The following is a 23,285-nucleotide window of genomic DNA, read 5'->3' as shown; positions in this document are numbered from 1 at the left end:
AGTTCTGTGGATTCCTCCAGGCAGGATGTGCTGTGCCTAGACAAGTTTATGTTTCAATGTGCTCATTAACATACGGAGTGAAGAATATGGCCCTTCCAGAGTCTCCAAGGCTGCAAAATTGATCCAACTCTACATAGATTGCAGGTGGTCAGAGGAGACCTGTAAGTAGCCAGTCACATGTAAGCAGTCAGAAGAAACTTCCTGCAGATGCAGAAACAATCATGTAGGACAGTGTTTTGTACTCAATTTAGGTAGTAAGGAGATGTTTTGTATGTAGCTCAAGATTATCACTAGGGATGGATCGTGTGTGTGCTGGAGTGGTCCCAAGGAGCAAGGATGCAAGAACTGTGCAGTAAAGCACAATTCAGAGAGTCTCATTTGGTCTAGCCAACACCACCACTGTGAGAACCTTTGCGACAGAAACTCCTGTTGCCATCTGGACACTGACTGACTGTCCTGTTCAAGGATTTGATTCCCCACAGTAACTTAATAGTAGCAAAATCAGATCCCATTGACTACCCAAGAACAGCAGAATAGCACCTTTCAGTCCTTATGAACCTTATCCATATGAACCAGAAAGTCGTATTTTATGTATTAAATTATGGCTACCCAAGCCCTTACCAAGCAGCCACAGGTGTCTTTGATAGTGCTGTGATTACTTTGGGCAGTCAAACTGATATAATTGAACACAGAAACACATTTCATGTTATATCCAACAATTGGCTAAAACAGTACCCAGGCTGGGGTTAAACAACACTGGAGATGGTAGAGGTTAAAGTCCTTCAGTTAAAGGTATCTCACCTCATTCCATCAGTAGACTAAAATTACTTTTGGATTCCTTAGAAAACATGTACAAGATAACAGTCCATCTCCAGTTTTAAATCCCTCGTGTTTTCTTCCCCAACCCATTTTCAAACAAGGCACACAGCTGCTCCAGATGGTGGGGACAGAGAGGGCAGACCCCAATTCTCAAAGGGCAGAGAGCATCCAGCACAGAGGGTTCTCACACAATTCGTTCGTTCTCATAGCACCTTCTGAGAGGTCTGGAAATCTGAGAAGACAAAGGAGGCACTGGGAGTTTAGAGCAGTGAGATTTCCATTTTGGTGTGAGGGAGATAACCTAGAGAAAGAAAAGCAATTTTTGATTGGCTTATTCTTCCTCAGCAAGGCAAATCTTAGGGTATGGACCTCTCTTCTAGTACAGCAGCCTAGTAAGGGAGTTTAAGGTAATAGGGAATTAAACAAGAACAAGAGACCAGGGAGCATCCAAAGTTTTTGAAATCGAGGTGTATTAAGGGATAAACCTGTCACAAACTAGGTTGATGAATCCCTCCATTGGGGCTCAGAGGTAAGTTCTCCTCCTGGACTTTCCTCTCTTACCTTGAAGAAGCAATATAACCTTGCCTTAATCTTAAAGAGGGAAAGCACTAGAGCTCACTATGACTACCAAAGTAAGTTTAAAAAAAACAAAAAACCCAAAACAAAAAAACCAAACCACACCCCAACGCCCCCCCCCAAAACCACAGCAGTAATTTGAGCTTGAACCTGTGAGATGTTGGTCTTCCTGAACTTGCAAGGACCTCAGTGAGAATTGGAGAACAGCATCTCATAGGTCTGAATCTTTAACTATTTAAAGAAATATAACTAAAGATCTAAACATATGTATGTAAACTACCTTGGAAAAAATAAAAATATCCATCTCTAAATTTACTTTATAGTCAAAACAGTAAGAGTTCTCTTAAAGAATAAATACAAAACTATTCAATCAGAGCAGAAATAGAGAACAATGGTTTATGTGCACTGATACGCACCCTCTGCATTCTCTTAGTAAAATGGAAAAAGCCACTTTCAGTAATAAGATAAAACTCAGTTTGTAACCATCTGTGTAAATGCATTCAAAAAGCAGAAGGAGAATTTTTTTTTTTTTTTTACACAAAACATTTATACAAATTTTCAAGAAAGGCATTTCAGACAATTCGTAACACCTCTGCTTAGCACCACCTATTAAGTCCAACCCAAGACATGAAGTCACTTTTCTCTGCAGCATAAATACAAGTACAGACCAGACCCTTGGCTGGTATAAATGCCCTTGTCTTCAGTGGCCATAGTGAAGTGATGTAGTTTTTCAGCAGTTGAAAATTTGACACACACTAGATGTAATCAGCATTAATACTTCAAAACTGAAGGTATAAAAACCAGGATGGAATTTTCTCTCATCACAATGAGACCTTGATGTTCCAAAGAAAACATCCTCTTTGTTGACAGACATACTTGTATTTGATTGTCCAGGGAAATGAAATAGAAAATACTTGACACTGGCCAGTAGAAAATCCATTTAAAACCAGATACTAATTGCTTGCCATGCAAGCTGAACATTTAGAAAGAACACTTCCATCTTGTTTTTATTTCAGAGTGTCAGCTGACCAAATAAGCAACTGTCCTGGGAGGCTGATGTGACAACAAGCTGTATTTACGGATTGCCATTTTCAAAGCGCACACCTGGTAATAAGGAACAGAATATTTTGGCTGATGGAAGAATGTTTGCACTGATATTTACAGAAAATGCACCTAGTTTATTCCTTTTTTTCTAACTGCATTGTAAGATTTCTCTACGAGGAGAAACCTGTCCAGTTCAATCGCAGGTTCTTTCCCACTTCAATGCCATATTGACTGAAAACCAGTCTCCTGTCACATTTGAGTGATCTACCTGACAGCACCAGGTGTAGAACGATGGCTGTACACCTTGTTTTCCTCAGGAATGCACCCTTTTGGTCTATAGCCAAATAATAGCTCTGAACTATCCCTCACCCTTGAATGCACTTTTATACACTCTTCAGCTCTTGGGGCTCCTCAAGCTCCAAAGTCTTCCAACTGATTGCTACAACTAATGTTTTCCCTGCCCAGCTGTGTACATGCATTTCTCTGCAACAGCATACTACTGGTTTAAGAAAACAGAGATCGTTATTTCAGCATCACAGTCAGGTTGTGGGGACAAGTTTAGGCCACCTCTTACTCTACTCAGGAAATGCAGCAGCTGGCAGGGGAGCAATACCCATGTGCCTCTTATCCCAATTCCCCACTCCACCACTTGTGGGTCTGTTGAATGTATCTCAACTAGGATAGGGAAAGAAAAATATTTAGCTAAACATATGTCATTCCCTTTAACAGCTTTAAGGTAAGCTATTAGATCAAAATGCTGTTGATGATCCAGAATTTTCATTATTAAAACAACCTCAGTATCACCCACAACATCAGTCTAGAAAATAAGGAAAGCCCTCTTGGCAAAATTAGCAGTCACACTTCCACTGGTTTTGATTACAGTTGGTTGGGGCTCTTTGGCCTAATACTGTGGGATAATAAACTTCCAAGAGGTTACTAATCACTGGTACCATGTATTAGAGCGCCAGGAGCCACAAGTGAGTAATTCTTCAACTTACACATACTGTTAGTTTCATCACTGATGCACAGAACACAGGCAATAGACTTTCTAATTGGTTTACACCTACTGCATGACCCAGTCAGACCATCTGATGTCCCAAATTAACAACCATAACATTATATGAACAGAAGACCTTTTTACTGGGGGTCTAAAAAACCCTCTCCTTTTTGCCCTGACCACCTGAAGTCTACTGAAGGCAAAAAACTAGCTGCCTCCATTCCCATAGATACGCAAGTCAGTCAAGCAGCTGTTTAAATTGTTGCTAACGTGGGTTGTACTATAAAGAAGCAAGGAATTTTGTAAATTCCTACAAATAATATTCATTGGAGTTGTTGATAAATCTACTGTCTATTCCTGCATACAGCACAACTCAAAACAGTAATTTGAGCAGTTGTCTGGAAAGGCTTGTTACACACCTATGGTGGCTGCAGCAAAAAGCAGCAAAGTGTGATGGAGAACTTTGATGACCCATAGTGAAATTCTGGATACAATAAAGGTAGCAGAAAAATAACTACATACGTCAAATGAGGCTTTTCTGTTTGTGTCCCATTAGTGGCTCTGTCATTAGCTCACTGCATGATCTCAGACAACTTGCTTATCTCTATGATTTTTTTTTTCCATCCACCTTCCAAGATTATTATACTTCCCTGTGTGCAGTCATACTTGGATAGCCTTAATACTTTTTAAGGTACTTTTCTTTGAAAATGAATCCTTAGATGACTAGCACAAACTCAGTGCCTGTGCCTTTGCCTCTGTTCCAGCCAAGGAGCAGTTTATGGGAGAGCAAAAGCACCAAACTATCACCGTGCACAGCTGCAAGATTGCAGGGTTTGTTTTCCTGGTTTACTTTTTTTTAAATTATGTCTTTTTTTAAAAAAGCAAATAAATCTAGAAAGCCAGTGTATATCCATGAATATACATACGAAATTATGACATAGCCTTTAGGCAAGCCTATGTCTTATTGTGCATTCAGGCCTCATGTCTGGCATTACATGATCTCAGTACAATCACGACCAGGATATACATGTGCAACAAATTGTGCTGCAAACATGAACATTTTAACTTTATTTTGCAATTCTGGTTAGAGGATGAACCGCAAAAACCTAGACTTTTAATGTAAGACATCCATTTCTCCTGCAGGTTAATCATTCTTCTGTGGCCACCAGGTAGAAAGGTATATAGAACGATGGTTGGTTTAGAGCCAGAACTGCATTTAAAAAAAAAAAAAAAAAGGGGGGGCAGGGAAAAGTGAAAGTAGAAAAACAATGCTGGGATGGATCACTTACTCATTGCCTGTTCTGTGAACCGGGACCAGCCTGATATGTTTTTGTCTTAAGGGTCTTGATACTATGTGTGCCAAAGGAGTTTCTACAACTTGGTAATAACCTGCACCACTGCTCAGCTCTCTACCTTACTATCCTATAAAATCGAGCCTAGATTTTATTTAGCCCAACCTAACACATTATTTATCTCTGAAAGAAACAGAGAACGACAGAACATCATAACCTTTTACTGATCAGATCAATATGCTTCTCTGTTCCCCCTTCTAGATTAACAACCCAAACGCCTACAATTTTTCTGTGTAAGTCATGCTTTCTAAACATCTTGTTAAATGTTTAGATAAATGCTCTATCTTTCTTGGAATGTGATACCCATAGTACTTGCACAGAGTAAATTACTTTCTATATCTTACCACAGCATTCCTGCTAATATACCACAGAAAGTCACATCCTAATTAGTATGTGATCCACTCCAAACCTCTATTGAATGTACAATATGACTGTCAACTGCCACAGGAAATACATGCGTGATAATCACTAAACAGCTCTGTAATTCAAAAGCTTGGGCTCTCTTTAAGCCAACAGATATATTCCAGTCTTTTATCTCCCATTACTCTAGTACAGCTCTGCTATCATGAAAGCATGCTTTATCTGCTAAAAATATCTTTCAAAAAAAATCTTCGTCACAAATGACCAAAACCTACTTGCTTATTCAATGAGAAAGTTGGTATACGTCTGCCAAATAAAAATGAAAATGCATAATTTAATCTGAAAAAATGTGTCTTGAATTTTTGTGTTGCTCAATCATTCATTTTCCATAAACTGTGTGACAAATCATGCAATGATGAACATTCATAAAAACCTATAGTACCAGAAAACGTCTAAGTAAGGTATATGATTCAGAAGTGAAACAAAGACAAAATGCTGCTGGGCAGTTTTTGCCATACAACTATTTACATACTCTTCCCTTTCATTAAAGATGTCAAAGAACAATTCTGAAGAACCCAAAATGGTAACAATGGACGCAGAAAGATCTCTTGAATTAAGCCACAGTGGGATGAGGTGGGGAGGAAAAGCGTATTCTTCCTACTTCTGCCATCCTTTACCTTCATCCTTGGAAAAAAGCGAACAACAGGAACCAGCTTTTCTACTCACACCACCATCAGTTCAATTGTAATATGGATTAGAGAGATGAGTGTGTGAACTATCCACATAGAACATCTCAAAAGGCTGGATGGATTAGGCTCTATAAACTATACATATCTGAACCCAGGTTACACTCTTCTAATCTATAATAGTTGTTTACTGTCCAAAGCAGCCTGAAATATTGTTAGATATATTATTCCAATTATGTTTTACATGCTATCACTTTCTAATGGAAATATGAAGATGCTCTATTTTAAAAAAGTATAGGTATCTGGAAGGAAATTAATACTTAGGGCTTCGTTCTATTCCTGTGAATCTCAACTCTGAAGGAAAGAAATCAATCAACAAATGTATTCTACATTTCACATTTATTCTTCCACATTTTGAAACAAGAAACGTTATGGGGTTTTTGGAAGCTATGTTCTTTTTGTGATTTTTCTATTTCTGTGCATTTAGGCATTACTTGTCAGATTAGGTCTACAGAGTTGCAGAATGGGTTATCATTTCTATCTGTATTGTTCTTATATTTTATTCTTCCTGCAAAACAGGTGCATCTTCTGCTTAGCATGTCAGGCATTTTTCTCTTGGGAGAGTGGGTGGTTCTCACAAAAACAAAAACTGTTAAGCTCTAGAAGAGAGAAACAAATTCAGCATAAAAAAATAATCCAGCAAAATGTAATGCTGCACTCTGCTAAAACAATCTTTCTTCCCCTGACACTTCTGTCGAGTCCATGACAATCTCTGTGCATTCTCCCTCAAGTTACAACAAATTATTTCCTAAACCTGGCTGAACATTTTAGAAAAGAAGGCAATTTTTAACCCTCCAGTATTCAGCTCATCAGATTATGTTTCAAGTCTGGTATTCAATTAACAATTAAAAAAAACTAAACCTCAAAATTGGTAGCAGCTAATTTTAATTCCCCTACAATTGTCATGGCTTCAAAAGAAGGTTTAGCAACCTGAAAAAACCTACACACAAAGGGATCTCATGACACAGGAGGATGACTAGTTATGTATCCAAAATTCAAACACAATGAAAATGAAGAAAGACATACTCATCTTTGTACAAGCTGGTATTTCATCTATAAAAGACATCTGTCACTTAGATATGGCACAACCCTCAGCATAATAAGGAGAGCATTATTAAGTGCTGTAGAGCAAGTTTGAAGCTTACAGAGAGAGAGGTCAGAAAGGGACGGGGACTTCAAGGGGACTCGTCATTTCATTAACACCAATTCTCTGCACAATCTGCAGAATTCAGGCTCCAAAAAGGTTTCCTAGAACAGTGCAAAAGCCACAAACAGTGCTTCCACCAAAAATTGTTTCATGCTGTCTTCAGTCGGGACAGGTGACCAAAAAGCTGCATGTTAAATATTAATGTGTCCAGTTACGTGTTTTTTCCATTAGTAATTCCTCATCTTCACAGAAGCTTGATTCCTTCTTGGACGAAAAACATTTTTAAAAACTGTGGCAGTCAGACCTAAAATGGACAGATAAGCATTGGCCCTTCCCCTTTGCTACAGGGCAGCCAGCAGGTCTGAGACATCCTCAGTACTCACCAAAGGCCAGATTTTCAGGAGAGCTCAGGTGTCTCGGTCAAGCATCACTAAGCCTCTGCATTGGTTAATCAAGAGCCAGAAAGAAAAAAAAAAGGAGGAAAAAAAAAAAAAAAAAGAGGCGGCTCTAACTATCTCTATTCTGTACCGTTTTCTTTAGGACTGGCCTTGAAGTCAAAACCTCAGGAAACCCTTTTCAACTCCTGGGCTTATACACCCTGTGCTGAGAGCTGCAGCTCTCCAAGACCCCTCACTTCCACCTTTTGCTCCCTGCATCACTGCTCTCTTTGTATTCCCACCCATGTGCAGAATTCATTAGCCCTTTGCCTTCCATCACAGCACTTAAATAAAATGAGTAAATCTTCCAAAGGATTCAACACCCAAGGCCTTCTGTGGGGAAGAAAAAAAAAAATCAAGTGTTTAGCTTTCCAGTTCCTTCAGAGCTGTGGCCTTCAGCGCTTCTTGGTAAGACTTTTAAAGCAAACAAAAGGGAAAAAAGAGAGAGGTGTTTCTTACTTCCCCCTTCTCTTGCTGTCTTGCAGCCCATGGGATCAGAGCGGACGGAGATGCGCAAACGGCAGATGTCCACAACCCAGGAGACCCCAGGCGCTGCACCGGCTCAGCACAGCGCAGGAAATCGAGGGTCCAACGCCTGCTGCTTTTGCTGGTGCTGTTGCTGCAGCTGCTCCTGGTAACCCCTCTCATTCAAGCCTCTGGGGAACAGAATAGCCGGGGAGGGAGGCAATAGCCAACGTATAGGACAACGTAAGCCAAACAACCCACCTGGGTAATTCTGCAAATCCGGGACCGAGAGAGATGACTGTGCTCTAGTACTAGACACAACCTTCTACTTCAGTTTACTTTTTTTTTCCTGCCATTGAAATAAGAGCTTTTGTACAAAAGTCTCTGTACAGCATCTCTGTGGTAAGTTTGTTGTCAATACGGTATAATGGAAGGTCTGTTCCGTGCAGGACTGGTTCTCCTCAGCCTTGAGATTCACCAGGGCTTCCACTAAAAACTGAAAGCAATACCAGAATAAGTCACAGCTTTAGATTTAGGACTGGGACTTAACAAGCAGCATAGACTGTGTTAAATGGAGTTCAGAGAAGGTGGAAGAATTTGTAGGTCAGAAAACTAATAACTAGGTGCCCAGCACTGTTCTTTTGTTTCAAAGGCAACTGGATCTGTTGTCATTAATTAGTGTTGCCAACTCCTGGCACCTGCAACTCATATGAAGTTAATCCTTAGGATCAGAGACTTTAGACACTGCGGGTATTTGCTGAAGATGAGGAGTTAAGGAAGAATGTAATTCAGAAGAACTCCCATTACAAGGTGTTAAGGAGGAAAATTTATCAGGGAAGCAAAGCAAAAGAGGAAAAGGAGTCACTCAATTCCTTAAATTAATGATGTGTTCACCTTCTCTCTCTTACCAGCTCCTCCAGATCCAAGTGATTTCATTCAAAACTGAAGTATAGCTTCCCATACTCAAAAGTCCTGTATCTGTTTGGGGCCCAAGTGTTAATTAATGGGTGAGACCAACTTGCATTGAAATAAAGAAAAAAAGTCTTTAAGAGCCGTATGAGTTCAACCAAAACACTGACAGCAAGCCGAGTGCTTCTTGTAAATGCACTATCCACCACATAAGCACTTCAGAGCAAGCAAACTTGGCACTAAGGTGAAGGGAAGAAGTCATAAATAACTTTACAGCCCCAGCTAGGAATCTATTCCACCATTATTTTTTTTTCCAACAGCAGCTGGTAGCAAATGCTTTGGGGAACACCACTAGAAGGCAAGGGAAGAGCAGGCTGATCATTCCTTTGCTATTGGTACTCACCTCATCAGAAGCCGAGATACCCCATTCCGCCCTCCCTAATGCAAATAGTGAATGTTTTGTAAGGACAAAAGGCTGCTTGGAGTTTTTTTGCAAGATGCCAGATACTCTGGCTCTGATCCCACCAAGCTTTTCAGCAGGTGCTTAGAGGTTGACTAAGGCAGAGTTTCAAGAGACATTAAGTACTGTGCCTGTACAGAATCAGAGTTTGCTACCTTGCAAAATGGCATCTATATTAAAGCATCCCATACAAATTCCAGTGTCATTTGAACAGTTGCCCAGTGCAATCGCAAGTGGCTCAGTCTAGAGCTGTATTACACACAGTCTTTCCATACAAGGAAAAAATAAGGTACATTTATCTACCAAGTCAGAGTACATAAAATTTGCATTTTATCTTTTAAGTTGTTGATAAAGTGATTTTTTGCCATTTTACTTGATATTTTCCAGGATGCTCATTTTCTGTGCACCTCACCATTCAAACAATTCAAAGAAAGCAATTTACTCAATAGGGTGTGTGAAAGTACCCAAATTTCATGATGCTTAAAATTCCTATTTGCATTTCAGAATCATCTGGGAAACCAGCATGGGCTCCAAAACAGAACAGCTTGTTTTAGCTTTAAAATAATTTCTGATTTTTTTGAGAATAATTGTTTTCTAGTAGCAAGAAATGCAAAACAAACTGTAATTAACCTATTTATATTCCCTATTCATAAAGCCTTTCCTCAAAATAGCTCAAGTACTTTGAACAGAAAAATTATGAATAGGAATAAAAATAAGTCTACATGAGTCATGCTGCTGAATTGCTGAACATCCAATATTCAGCATACTCTTAATAGCAGATTTAGAATGAAGACGTGGTGAAATGAGTCTCTCAGCTGGATGCTTAGAGCCTGTGTTCATTCCTACAGCCAAACCTCAAGCCTCCAGCCTGCTACTCTTCCAGATCCTGAGAAGATGCAATATTGCACTGGCCTTTTGTTGTTGTTGTTTACCTGTACATTTCTAGAGAAAGAGCCTGCCTGCAAGTCATTTTCTGAGGCATGGCATGTTCTCTTAAGGAAGCTTTTGTTATTTCTTTTGTCTTTTTACACTTTCGTGCATTATCATATGAAGACTGTAATCCTTTCTGTTGGATCTGTTGGTTCACCACAATCCAAAAATAACTTTGACAAGCATATCACTTCTTGTCTGTGTGTGAAGAATACATAATATATCACTTTTCATATTAAAAAAAGGCCAGAATCACTGGTAAAAAGGGTAGTGAAGGATTGAGACCTATACACCCTGAAAGAATAGAGAACATTACTTACTTTTTTTCTGAAAACGTGAATTGAAATAGTTCATTGGTTTGAATGTATGGTTCAGATGTTACAGGAAAAAACCCCACATGTGTTTGCAGTATCTGCTCTCCATCTTAGCAATAGGAGTTTCCCTACCTCTTCAGTGCATCGACTGCCTTGGCAAAGAGAAAAAGCAGGTCTTTGCAGATTATGGACTAACACTAGAGAAAGCAAGAGAAGGAGATAACCAGTAAATAGTAAGGCTGCAAATAAGACAAAGGCATGAGTTTAGAAGGCAGAAAGGACAGCAAAATCAACTGGTTTAACAAAAAGCCTTACTAGAGATAAATGAGATTCTTAAGGATTAAGGCAACAAAACTGTTACAACTTTAGCATTAAAGAAAGGTAAGATACAAATGAAGAAATTAAGTTTGATATTTTCCTAGAAGTTATAACAACTATATTGCTTCTTGACAAATTTTAAGCAGCTTTACAGATTATATGAATGTATGTGTGTGTATACACATGCACTTCTCACTAAACCATGATAGCCTATGAATTGGAACCTAGTCCCCCTTCCCTAAAAAGAAATATGTATGTTCTCAAATCCAGTCTCAAATGAAAAAGAATAATCTGCAACTACAAAAGGAATTCTTAAAAACTAGAGTTATTTTAAACTAACATTTGATGAAAGCAGCAGGAGTTGACAGCTAGCCTTCCATGGGACATGAAAAACTCTTAGTGATCACTAGTGATTGCAAGCAACATTTTTTTTTTTTTTGTAATACTACAAACAAGCTAGTACTCCTTTCCAGTCAGACATACTCATAATGATATTCAGCAATGATATATCTGCTCTTTGTGCTCCAGGCCTCACATTTTGAAGGATATACTGGCACTTTCTTAAAGTTGCAACCAATTACCACACAATCTGGCTATATCTACATCTGAACTCTGAAAGATGCTTACGTTTCCAACATCACATACAGAAATGTCTAGCTTGCTTAAAATTCATGCTCCAGCTTCTGAACTCTGACTGTCTTGTAACATAGTATCACCATTCTAGACCAGAGTCTTGGCCTTCGTCATGCCCTATGGATATAAAAAAATAAGACAAGGACAAAAAAACCCCAAAAACAAAAACAAAAAAAAAACAACAAAAAAACCCCAAACAAACCAAAAAACCCCCAAAACAACCAACCTTGAAATCCAACTTGCATCAAACCAGTGCATCAAGTCTAACAAGTAAAAACATTGCATTGAGCATAATTAGTATAAAGCGTCAATGGAGAACAGATTTGGTATGTGATAAAGGGTACTCACTTATACATCTATGTATACATATAATATCTCATATATACACACACACACACACAGGCATGTATACATATATATAGGGAATTGGACTCGATGATCCTTATGGGTCCCTTCCAATTCAAGATACGCTATGAATCTATGATCCCTGTATAGAAAGTCTATGTGATACAGTATCAAACAGTGTTCAGCTATGTTAAAGTTTGCCAGGTTTATACAACTATAAATTTAATGCAGAGTATAACTATGGGTAATGTGGCTACTGTTAGCTTCTGTCCTTTTAGCTGATTTTTTTTTTTTTTTTTAAATATCAGAGGAAAAGCATCTGGTGTATGTTCAGCCTTTTCCTTTATAACGCTGACTAAAATTTTGTTTGCCACCTTGCAGTCTTACTGTTAGAAATCAAGACGAAGAGAGAGCAAGGAGAACATCTCATGAACTCCAAGCAGAGGGTATTCCAAACTGCGAGGAAAGGTATGTTCTTTACTAAGTGTTCTGTCAAGCTAAAATGAAACAAACCCAGCAAACTATACTAAATTAAAGTGAATTACCTGAAATATGCAAATAACTATTATTACCCATTTGTCATTTATGCTGAATTTGCAGTCATCTGTCTCTTAACCTCCTAAGGAACCAAAGGTCTGATTTATAATCTTTTACCTTATTTATATGCAGCATGTAACCACATCCCCACTTTCGTAACATAGCAAATCAAAACCAGCATTGTAAACACAGTCTCCCTTTTTTCTGAAATAATTTTTAAATACATCCTGTTCCTACCCAGCAACTATGCGATGAAGCTAACTGGCAGTGCTCAGCCTTACCAAAATAATAAATGTAAAGAGGAGCTCAGAACTGGTCAAACAGGTAGGAGCTCCTGTAAAACCGTAACAGACAGGAGGGTACCTTTTACGGGGTTTGAATCATTGCTTCTTTCTATATATTTTCATTCAATTTTTAACAATGATTCAACAAGGACTATTAGGTATAGAAAAAACGCTTAGCTGTTGCACAGGGACTTCTTTGTTGCAATTACTTTGAGCAGTAAACTGCAATTTCTGCATCAAAGCGCTGGCAATCATCTGCATCTGAGCTTTTGATAAACACACTTTCAAAAAGCATCTTATAAATATGTTTACTAGAGTTTGCGCTTGGATAGTTCCGGTGAGGAATTAGAGCCTCACGAACCTTGTGATTTTGTGCCATCGCGATGGCAGATGCCTCCTGCCAGATGCAAACAGCTTGAGTAACAATCGTTCATTTCTCTCTTCTTGCCCTCTCCTTCCTCCTCAAGCCCTGCTCCTACTCTTGAAGAAGTAAATGCCTGGGCTCAATCATTTGACAAGTTGATGCTTACTCCAGCTGGCAGAAATGCTTTTCGTGAATTTCTACGAACAGAATTCAGTGAGGAGAACATGCTTTTCTGGATGGCCTGTGAGGAATTAAAACAAGAATCCAACAAAAGTGTCATTGAAGAAAAAGCAAGACTCATTTATGAAGATTATATTTCTATCCTTTCTCCAAAAGAGGTATATTACTTTCCTCAATACATTCTTTGATGCTGCTTTGCACAGTTAGTTCTAACGTGTTTAAAGCTACCAACAGTTCTCAGGAAGAAATCCCCCCGCCCCGTTCCATTGCCATCAAGTAGAGATTTAGGGGAAAAAGGCAGACCCATCGTTGAGGTAAGATGGTTAAAACTACTTTCACTGGCTGTCAGAAAGCTCTTCCTGTGCTACCCTAGCATGCTGATATGAAATCTTTAGTTTGAGGCACAAATATACAGACGATCACTTTATCCTTGCTCAACTTAAATTTTATTTGTTGGACAAACCAGTTTCTTTTTTCTTTGCACTAGGAAAGGGGTGTATGCATCTCTCCAAAAGCACAGTAACCACAAATAAAGTGTTATTTGCAAATCACAAATTGCTCAAAGAACAGCTGACAAAATACGGCATAGAACAAACACACTGACTTCCTCAAAATTTTCAAAACTACTTGTCAACTTTGCTGTTAGCAAGTATGTCAAGTTTCAAAGACACCTCAGTTCAGTTTGAATATAATCCTGCCAAGTAGGCTGGAATTTTAAACCTTCCAATATCCTTACAAACTCAAACTTAATTGTTTGCCATGCAAGTTATACTTACAGAAATGATGTTTAAATCTAGGTAGCCTATTCCAGTAATACTAGTATCTTTCTACAGAGACTAGACCCTTGGAGAAAAAAAATGACACTACTTGTATGTTGTATGGAATTATTATATAGCCACACCTGTGGTTCACATCAATTCACCCTGCTTTTTAACACAGGAATTTGATTAAGCAACAGCGTCCCAGGTTACAGTTTCTGTCTGCGTCATACTGCTTACTCCAAATTCAGACTCTTTACAACAGCACTGACTCCCAAGGAAACGAACTGTCACAAAAAATTACAAATCCTCGCTCCTACAGAGTGGGAAGCTCGTCTGGAAATAGTCCGCCAATCTCTCAGGTTTCAGTAGTAACAGGATTGCAGGCACCCTTGTTCAAAGTAAGGCTGCCTCAGCGAGAACGCTATCCATAGAGTTCCATTCTCTATCCATACTCGAGGTATTACTACTTCCAAATTACTAATTCCAAATTTCAACACAGTAATTTTTTGCCCAATATATTTAGTGGTTTTTACACTCTTGAAGGACACCAGCTGAAATGGTTAAAAAAGACTGCTTTTTCAAGCCAATACAACAAACCTAAAAACCCCATGTGTACTATTCACCACTATTAATTATGTGACTTTGTATTTCAATATGCAGGTCAGTCTGGACTCCAGAGTAAGAGAAGTTATTAACCGAAACATGCTGGAACCCTCACAACACACCTTCGATGACGCACAGCTGCAAATTTATACCTTAATGCACAGAGACTCCTACCCCCGGTTTATGAACTCTGCTATTTATAAGGACTTGCTTCGGTCCTTATCTGAAAAATCCATTGAAGCATAGCATTTTTTCTTAAATGTATTTATTTTAAAACAAACGGAACTCTGGGCTACACCAATCCACAGGGAATTTAGAATTAATCAGATATTTACCTGAAAATAACTCAGGCAAGTTTTACTACAGACTGAAAGATTTAAACCCACACAAGGCTCTGACACCATCAGCTAACTACAGTTTCTGATCAAATTCAGTGTTACTTTGCAGAAGAGAATGAAGAGAAAATGCTGCTGTTCAAAAAATGCAGTATTTTTTCAAATGCAGCATGCAACTCAGATGCAAATCTGTTACAATGTATGTCTGAGGTACAAATGCCAACTGAGCACGAAAACCAAATTTTAAGTGGAGTCTTAGAATTTTCTTGAAAACCAAACCAGTTGCCCATCCACACTGTGATCAAAGTAAAAACACTACTGTTAATATCTGGGTTACACTAGACAAAGTTTCACATATTGTACAAATCATACCTGGCACAGGTACACTCCACTTGTCTTGGTATATTTAATGCATATACGGTGCACTAATGGAAATCAGTATGGCAATCTCAAGTTTATGAAAGCTAATGATTGAAATAATGCTGCCTATAAAAATCTTTTGCTGAAGAATTGTTATTTTACTACTAGAGTCTGCTGAAAGCATTTTTAAGTTCATATTGTTGATGTTTATAAAGTTAAATTATTTACTTAAGAGGAAGAAGAATCTGGGCATTTAAATTCCAAAATAAAGCACAAGAATTCTCACATATTCTTCTCTTCCCTCCATAGGTAGATGTAAAAACCCTTCATTATTCACTCCTGAGAGGATGGCAGTATCAACTGTCTTGGTTTTGTACATATTAAATTCCCCTGTTACCTGGCAGATCTTGTAAGGTTTCTATTACAGATATGCAAACATTTAATTGACAAAAGGAGGAAGCTGGAACTATTCTGTTCTGATACAGCACTATTTCAGACTGTCCAAAAGAAAAGCAACAGCTCTATCCGCTAATAAACCACATTCACTTACAGTATTCCCAAAGCATTACACTTGATTTCTGGTCACATCTCAGAATCAGTAATCACAGGAAGCACTAGGAAGAAAGTAAGTTGAATACACATAATCTATCTGTAGATCTGTTCTTCTAGTAACTTCCTTATTCTAAGTTACAAGATTCACTACAATTCCACTATATTAAACTTTGAAGTTTATAGTGGACTTCCATTGAATTGTATTTTTCCTGCACATGTATTTAAATGAACAAAGTGACACATATAGGTAGGAAAAGGACGTATGGTGGAACAGAAAGAAAAAAAATACCCCGAGAAGGGAAGAACCAGACAGGCATGGTTCAGTGACATTTACTGTAGCCTTTCTGAAACCTACTCTTTGCCTAATTCCAGCACTATGCAAAGCACAAAATGGGGACTTTCTCTGAAAAAAGGAAATGGAAATAACAAGGCAGAATTTAGGAGATCAATTTAATTGTTTCCTCAATGCACTCGGCAGGAGACATGTTCTCCCCTTCCTGCATTGGCATTACTGAACAAATAACAATGAGATTTTTTGTTAGACAGCACCACAGGAAAAGAGCCAATACACGGTAAGTTAACAATAGCTGTGGACCAGTTTTGATCGCCCTCCAAAACCAAAATACTATTCAATGTGTCAGCACAAAAAAGTAAAGCAAAAAACTTGAGAGACAGCAAAACAAAGTGCTTTTGCCCTCTGTAGCAGAACACTGGATGACTAAGTTCAGAGGAAGCCCTTCTATATACCACTACTTAATACACAGTCCAGTTAGCGGTCGCCACTACTTAACGTACCAATGTTGGTTATCTCAGCTGAATTTCTAGTAAACATACCCAAAGCACTATCAATACAATTTCAGTTCACATGAAGTATTACTTGATAGGTAGTAACTTCAATAAAACAAACTAGATATATTGGTAAGGCAGCATTCACAGGGAGCTTGCAGTCAAACTAACGATGCTGTACTTGTTTTAATCAGGGCGGGTAAGAGTGCTCTAAAACTTTAAATTGACAAAGTAAGTTTAATTAGATCAAATTCAGGTTGCTGGAAAGATCAGACACACACATCAAAAAAAATTTCAAAGTGTGTCATTTCATGAAATGGAGGATTTCATTTCTTTTAAGTTATCTCTTTTCCTTACAAAGATACCTCATTAAGAGCTGGAAGATAGACCAAACACTCGTACTTTACATCAAACAATATATTCCATTATTCTGCAAGAAAGAAAAAGATGCAATGAAATTAGAGGGGAGAGAAAACTATATTGGTTTGGGCAGTTCTACAGTTAACATCAGATTTTTAAAAAAAGAAAATAATAATTTTTAAGCTTATTTTCCATGTGCCACAACTTCTAAGCAATTAAAATTCTGTAGGCAATTTTCATTTTACTTCTGCATCACAATATGCTGCCATTTGCAATGCACATCTTCCCTGAAAAATCTTAACAAATTTTAATGCTGTGGTTTAGGTTTAAGCTTACACTCAACACCAGTGGCAGAATGCTGGTCCCTAGATACCCTGAGAGTATCTCTTAAAAAACCCAAACAATCCACTCCCCTAAATATCTTGTTATTCTAAGGCTGTTTAATGCTGGATTTAATTGAGGGGGGGGGGGGGAAGGAAAACAAAAGCCCACCCGCACAGAAGGCAGGTTTTTAACTACACTTCATTACTATATATTTGGTCGTTATACAGAAGCTTTTCTCAGGGCAAAAGTGAGTTGCACTGAAAAGGAAAAGTTACTATAGACAAGGTGTTGCATGAATAGCAGGAGAAAATAATCATATTGACACAAGGTATTATTTATAATTCATCAAGTAAAATTACCACAAAATCAATTCATCCTAGCTTGGAAATAGGCACAGTTGGCTTGTCTTGGCATTTATCTAACTGCAGGACATCATTAAGCTCTAACAACTTTTCAGTCCACTGATATTCTTTCTTCAATGTCTGCACTGCACAAACCAGTAAACTCCCACAGTACATGCATACTGTTAAAGACTGCTCTTTTTACTGGCCTGCTAAGCAGCATTAAAATTGCATGGGCTCCTTCAGCCAACATATTGTGCTTTACACTGACCTTTAAATTCCAAAGTCATTAGCACAATACAAACTAAGAAAATTTTTTATATATATATATCCTGAAGGGCTCTACTATATAAAGATAGATTAAAATTTGTCACACAAACATCATGTACTTATGCACCTTTTGATTACAAAGGATATCTGAAAAAGGGAAAGTGATAAGACAACGCAAAGTAATTTTTAAACAAGTTTGCTCTAAACAGTACTTAAGAATATGTCTTCTGCCATGAAAGGTATCAGTATCAATTACAATTTCAATTACATTAATGAAACATTTTCTACATTAATGCTGCAACTAATTAATCCCAAACGTTTTAAATGGTAAACCAACTCAAGATTAGCGATGATCTAGTGAAACAAAAGGTAATATACAGCTGTATGAAACTGTACTTAAAGAGGTAAAAGTCCTCAGGTTTATTCATATGAATGACTACTAATGATCTATTTCAAAAGGCATGCGTTTGAAAGGTAATACAACCACTTTTTGCAGAATGACAACTTCATGTTGATGAATTTAAGTTCTACCTAAGCTGGTATGGGTTGTAAGTTTCAATTTAAAATTCACATATGTGACCACAAGTGGAATCCTTAACTCTGGATAAAAACCAGGCACCCTTTCACAATGCTTAGAAAGTGCAACAGGGCTTCTAAAGTCAGATTCACAAAAGCCACGATCATTGAGCAGATATTTACCTTCTGCCTAGTGCTACGAAAAAAAATATTTCGGTACAAGATATTTTAAAAACACTTTCTCCTGAGCAGGATTACTCATGAGGAAATGCCTTCTAACGAAGAATCCATAGCAGCAGAAAACTTTAGCCTTCCTTACAGAAGAAAGATGGCATCCTTAAAGATCTACACACACACTTTAAAAGGAACATGGCCCCCTCTTTTTCTCTACTAGATTAGTGTAAAAACTAGCTTAAGTTGTATGGCAACTATGTTCCAGTCTCTCTTTTGTCTGAGAGGATTCAAACATCCATAAAGATAATAAACAAACCTGCTAGTCTTGAAAGGGAGAGATTCATCACCGGTTCTGCCACCACATTTAACTGCATAAAATACCCAAATGTATTGGGTCAGTCATAGCACAACTGCAGCTCAGTAGATAAGACAGCCAGCTGGGGAAATGAGATATGGTCCCGGTCCCAGCCCCACCTCTATGTCCTTCTCCTATAAATCCTTCAAGACTTTGCATCCTCTCCAATAGAGGATGGCAATTTCAGACAACTGGGAAAACTGAAGCACCTGTTGAACAGAGGTACATCCAAAGCTCACTGCTGGGCAGTTTTATTTTTGGATTTGGGTAACCAAAATGAAATACAAGTAGAGTTTAGGCACCTATGATCTTTTCTGGATCTCGTTCTTGGAATTCATCTTTCACTGCGAGAAAGAAACTGTTCTTTTTTCCTCGGGGACAGAAGACCAAAAGAGTGAAGGCTGTTGCCCAGCCATAAGGTAACATCAGGGGAAACAACGTCTTATTCAAACTCCTACTTGGATACACCAACATCACAAAAACCACTATCACAGTTCTACTTTTAATAAAGTCCAGACATAATTCAGTAAGTACAGAAAGACAATTACTGTATTCTCTCAAAAGGTAATTCTCCTAAGTGTCACAATCAGGCATAGAGGACATGTAGCATGAGGAAGATTACGCAAACCAACCTGTGCCTGCCCTGTATATATGCTGTGAACAGCAGTGGAAATTTGTCTACTTGGCATCTGATTTGCAATCATTTTTAACACAATTTTTCGGATTTGTTCCTTTAGAAAGGACAAACAAAGCACTGTCATTGATATTAAATGTCTGTAATTAGTTTGTTGATGTCTTAACTCAATTATGTCATCTTTAAGTAACTCTTAAGAGGCAATCCCTGCCAAAGGACCTACACAGGCTAAAAATAAACCCTATCTGTTCGCAGAAAAAGGAACGTTTCTGAATTAGGGCATTAGTATCAAATAAATTGAGTTAAAAACGTTTTTTATATAAAGTTATGCAAGAAACTTTAAATGCTGAACAATTTTCTGCCTAAAAAATGTAACTAAACTTCTACTCTAATCACTTTTCCTTTCAGCAGAAAAGCCACTTCTCCTTCCTTGCACAAGTTAACTGGAAAAGTTTGCTCTACAAAGTATTTACCAAACACTTCTTGTCTTGCAAAGCTCAAGTGTCATCATACTATTTCCAACTCATTTGTTACAATTGCCAACATCATGCAAAAAATATTCAACATAGAAAATGTTGGTTTTCCTTTACAGTCAAGGAATTTATTCTCCAGGAACTGCACATACTCTGCCCATCCCCCCATGAATCCTTTACACATTGCCAGGATAGACCTCCTCAGCTCCAGGCTTCGATAAATAAAATAATATAAACTTAGATATAATGAAAGAATTTAATCTTTTCTAAAAACGTTGACATGTTCTTCCATGAAAGCACAGTTGAAAATACTTCTAAACATGTGTGCTGTTAGAAAGCAGGCTGTAACAAAGCAGTGTTTATATCATTCCACATATGGAAAAGACTGTAACTTTAATAATTTATTCTCACCTGCAGGTCTATGATTGACACCAGATACTCTACATCTCAAAATTCAGTTCATGAACAAAATAAATGTCATTTATATGAAGCTAACTCAATATTACCTCCCCAGCCAGTTTATATTGTGATGAATTGGTTAGCTGGTGTTATTAGGACAGCCTACAACACAATGCCTTTGCTTATTTACAAAGTCTAAATCAAATTTGGTTGTCAAGGACATTAAGCAAAACTGAACACTCAAATCAGATTTAACCAACTATTTTAAGACATTCCTAGAAATAATACCTACTGATAGAATGTAAAATACATGCTTTGGGCAATAAAATATATTGCATTGATCAAAGCTGGTTACATAAACAAGCTTAACCAACCACTGCAAAAGAGGTCATCATAGCCACTAATAAATTTCCAAACTCCATGACCACAAATTTAGTCCTAATTCAGAAACTGTACAAACAAACTAGAGAGTTAACTAAATCGTGACTTAGTTAACAACTGAGTTTAATGTAATTAGATGAAGTTAGATACCTTTTCTCTTTGCAAAAACTAGTGAACACAGCAGCAATAAACAAATTCCATTCTTACAACTGAACAAACGTGGAGAGGTAAAATACATATGGGAGGAGTGTGTATGTTTCAGATCGCAAAAAATACAGTACATTATTCACATAGTTAGAAAAAAACAAGCCAATTACCAAAATGTTTAATTGGTAAAAGTTTAATGTCAACTTACTTATAAAAATGAAAAAATATTTTAACATTCACCATACAATTCACCTGGCCCTACTGACTATCAGCTATAGGAAGGCATTTAAGGAAATGATGGTTGTGTCAAAACAAAGGCTAACTTCAAGCATGTATGCTGCTTTAAAAAAAAAAAAAAAACAAAAAAAAACCAAAAAAAAAACCAAAAATAAAAAAAACCAAAACAGAAAACCAAAATTCAAAAAACCTCTCATTTGCAGGAAGCTAGATGCTTAGCCTAGTTTTTAAAGCTAATTACAAAATCCTCTTTCATACTGGTCCAGATGTCTTGACAATTTCTTCTTCTAACAGAACTGTCAAAAGAAAAGAATTTTTATGAGATCTTCATACAGCTTATTTCTAAGTCTTTGCAAGAAGAAACAGAAATATGACACCATACTTAGGCTATGGAAATTACTAGTTAAAGCATTTGCTTATATCATAACCATTCCTTCACTCAAGCATCTTTATATGGACACTTTTGTAACCATCACCTTACAGAAGGTTTTAAGGACAAATTAACTTTTCCAGGTACTGCATCAAAGATTTTCTAAGCTTTATAAATTATTTGGGTATCTTGGAGTATAGATTTGAACAATATTCAGTAATAAGATATGCAAAACAAGATGCATAAAATAAATTTTTTTAATGCAGTAATCTTAATGTATGCTATGCAACACGCTTCTACAGAGCTGCAGCATTCTTAATACAGAAAAATAACAGAATGACGGTACCATGCTTCATCTTGCATGCTATCACATCTTAAGTTGTAAATTTTACAGGCCTTCATTTCAGTGTTTGTCCACTTTATTGGACTACCAGTGTTCCTCAGAAGCTTTTTAAATTTCCATTTCCTGAACTTAAAAAAAAAAAATTAAATCGAGTTATCACTGCCCTACACTTATCCTGACACAGGAATGCGGCAGCAGTCATCTTTTTCTTTTATCCCCTCTTCTTTACAGAGTAGCAAAAAAAAACCTCAGAAAAAACAACACCAAAAGGTCTAAAAAGGCCTATTCCACTCATCAAAGCAGAGATTAAAAATTGTTAGACTATCTTTGGATGACGAAAGAGAAAACACAGTAACTAACTTGCCACTATTTTGTATGGCAAAGCAGTACTGTAACTAAATGTCACAAGGAATAAGGCAATGTCCTGACTTCTCCTTTGCTACCACCCTACTTGTGTGATCTCACACCTTCAGTCAAAAATATTTATCTAACCTAAAGCTATTTCACAATACCAACATGTAATATCATTCATGGCCTGAGAAATACCCAAAAGTCAACAGAAACTCATTTGTCATTTACTGTAAACCAAAATTAAGCACACAGCCTGGCTCCCTGCTATCAAATATGCAGAGCAGTCTAACAGTCTTACCTTCCATCTGTTTCCACATTCATTACAGACAACAAATGTTGTCATGGGTTCATCAGCACTGCGAGTTTGAACCTTTGGCAAAGGCAAGGGCCAGAGCGGAAAAGGAAAATTAGTGTCTTCAAATTTTGTTAGCATGCATTCAATGTAAATGTTTAAAATCAAAGTTTAAAATTAAGGAAACACATTTAGATAAAAATACAAGTTAACTTTCCATATCAATTGAAACTGTTTTTTTTGTCTAGACTATAAAACAATCATAAACTTATGTTTTGACATACTTAATAGCACTAAAATATCGACTTCAGCATAGAAACCGTGTACATACTTCTAGGAAAAGATTCTGCAGTAAAACTACAGGTTCATCATTTAGGTTGGAAAAGACCTTTAAGTTCATAAAGTCCAACCATTAAGCTAGCACTGCCAAGCCCACCATTAAACCATGTCCCTGTTCAGTACAGCTTTACATGCATTTACTGATGCAATAGCTTAAAAGTCTCATGATTGAAAAACAGCTTTCTACTTAAAGCACCTGATATAAAATATTAAATTATAAATGCACCTGTCCTATGATCAAAATTACATGCTTTGAAGAACTGCTAAACAAATTAAAGCCCTTTTTGCACATAGTTCCTAATTAAAATAGAAAAAGGTTGTAGGAATGATTGTAAATCAGGGTCTACTCTTAGTCAAATTGTAGA

At 37.4% G+C, this 23,285-nt stretch overlaps 2 protein-coding genes across 5 annotated transcripts in view; one reads left to right on the top strand and one right to left on the bottom strand.

Moving 5' to 3' along the window:
- Positions 1 to 7,963: 7,963 nt before the first annotated feature.
- Positions 7,964 to 15,561, top strand: RGS20 (regulator of G-protein signaling 20). Its single transcript, XM_010582953.1, has 4 exons — positions 7,964 to 8,112; positions 12,234 to 12,320; positions 13,141 to 13,375; positions 14,639 to 15,561. The coding sequence occupies exons 1-4, from the start codon at positions 7,967 to 7,969 to the stop codon at positions 14,825 to 14,827; spliced, it is 657 nt and encodes a 218-aa protein (XP_010581255.1). The 5' UTR covers positions 7,964 to 7,966; the 3' UTR covers positions 14,828 to 15,561.
- Positions 15,562 to 20,526: 4,965 nt separating this feature from the next.
- TCEA1 (transcription elongation factor A (SII), 1) overlaps positions 20,527 to 23,285 on the bottom strand; it is a 30,418-nt gene continuing 27,659 nt past the window's right edge. For 2 of the 4 annotated variants that reach the window (XM_010582952.1, XM_010582951.1), the window contains exons 9-10: positions 22,588 to 22,659; positions 20,527 to 21,521 (exon numbers count right to left, since the gene is read on the bottom strand). In XM_010582952.1, the coding sequence (XP_010581254.1) occupies positions 21,513 to 21,521; positions 22,588 to 22,659 (81 nt within the window). In that variant the 3' untranslated portion in view covers positions 20,527 to 21,512. Of the gene's footprint in view, positions 21,522 to 22,509; positions 22,660 to 23,285 lie in introns of those variants that run through there. The other 2 variants (XM_010582950.1, XM_010582949.1) reach the window with 1 other exon arrangement.

Source organism: Haliaeetus leucocephalus, unplaced genomic scaffold, assembly GCF_000737465.1.
Source record: "Haliaeetus leucocephalus isolate CR32 unplaced genomic scaffold, Haliaeetus_leucocephalus-4.0 Scaffold858, whole genome shotgun sequence".
Taxonomy (NCBI): domain Eukaryota; kingdom Metazoa; phylum Chordata; class Aves; order Accipitriformes; family Accipitridae; genus Haliaeetus; species Haliaeetus leucocephalus.
Note: the sequence above shows the minus strand (reverse complement) of the source record. Positions and strands in the feature narration are given on the sequence as shown.

Excerpts from the sequence above, each read along its gene's own strand:
- RGS20 (XM_010582953.1), top strand. The coding sequence starts at position 7,967 with ATGGGATCAGAGCGGACGGAGATGCGCAAACGGCAGATGTCCACAACC. Across the intron at positions 8,113-12,233 it reads TGTTGCTGCAGCTGCTCCTG|TCTTACTGTTAGAAATCAAG; the intron begins GTAACCCCTCTC and ends GCCACCTTGCAG. Across the intron at positions 13,376-14,638 it reads CTATCCTTTCTCCAAAAGAG|GTCAGTCTGGACTCCAGAGT; the intron begins GTATATTACTTT and ends TTCAATATGCAG.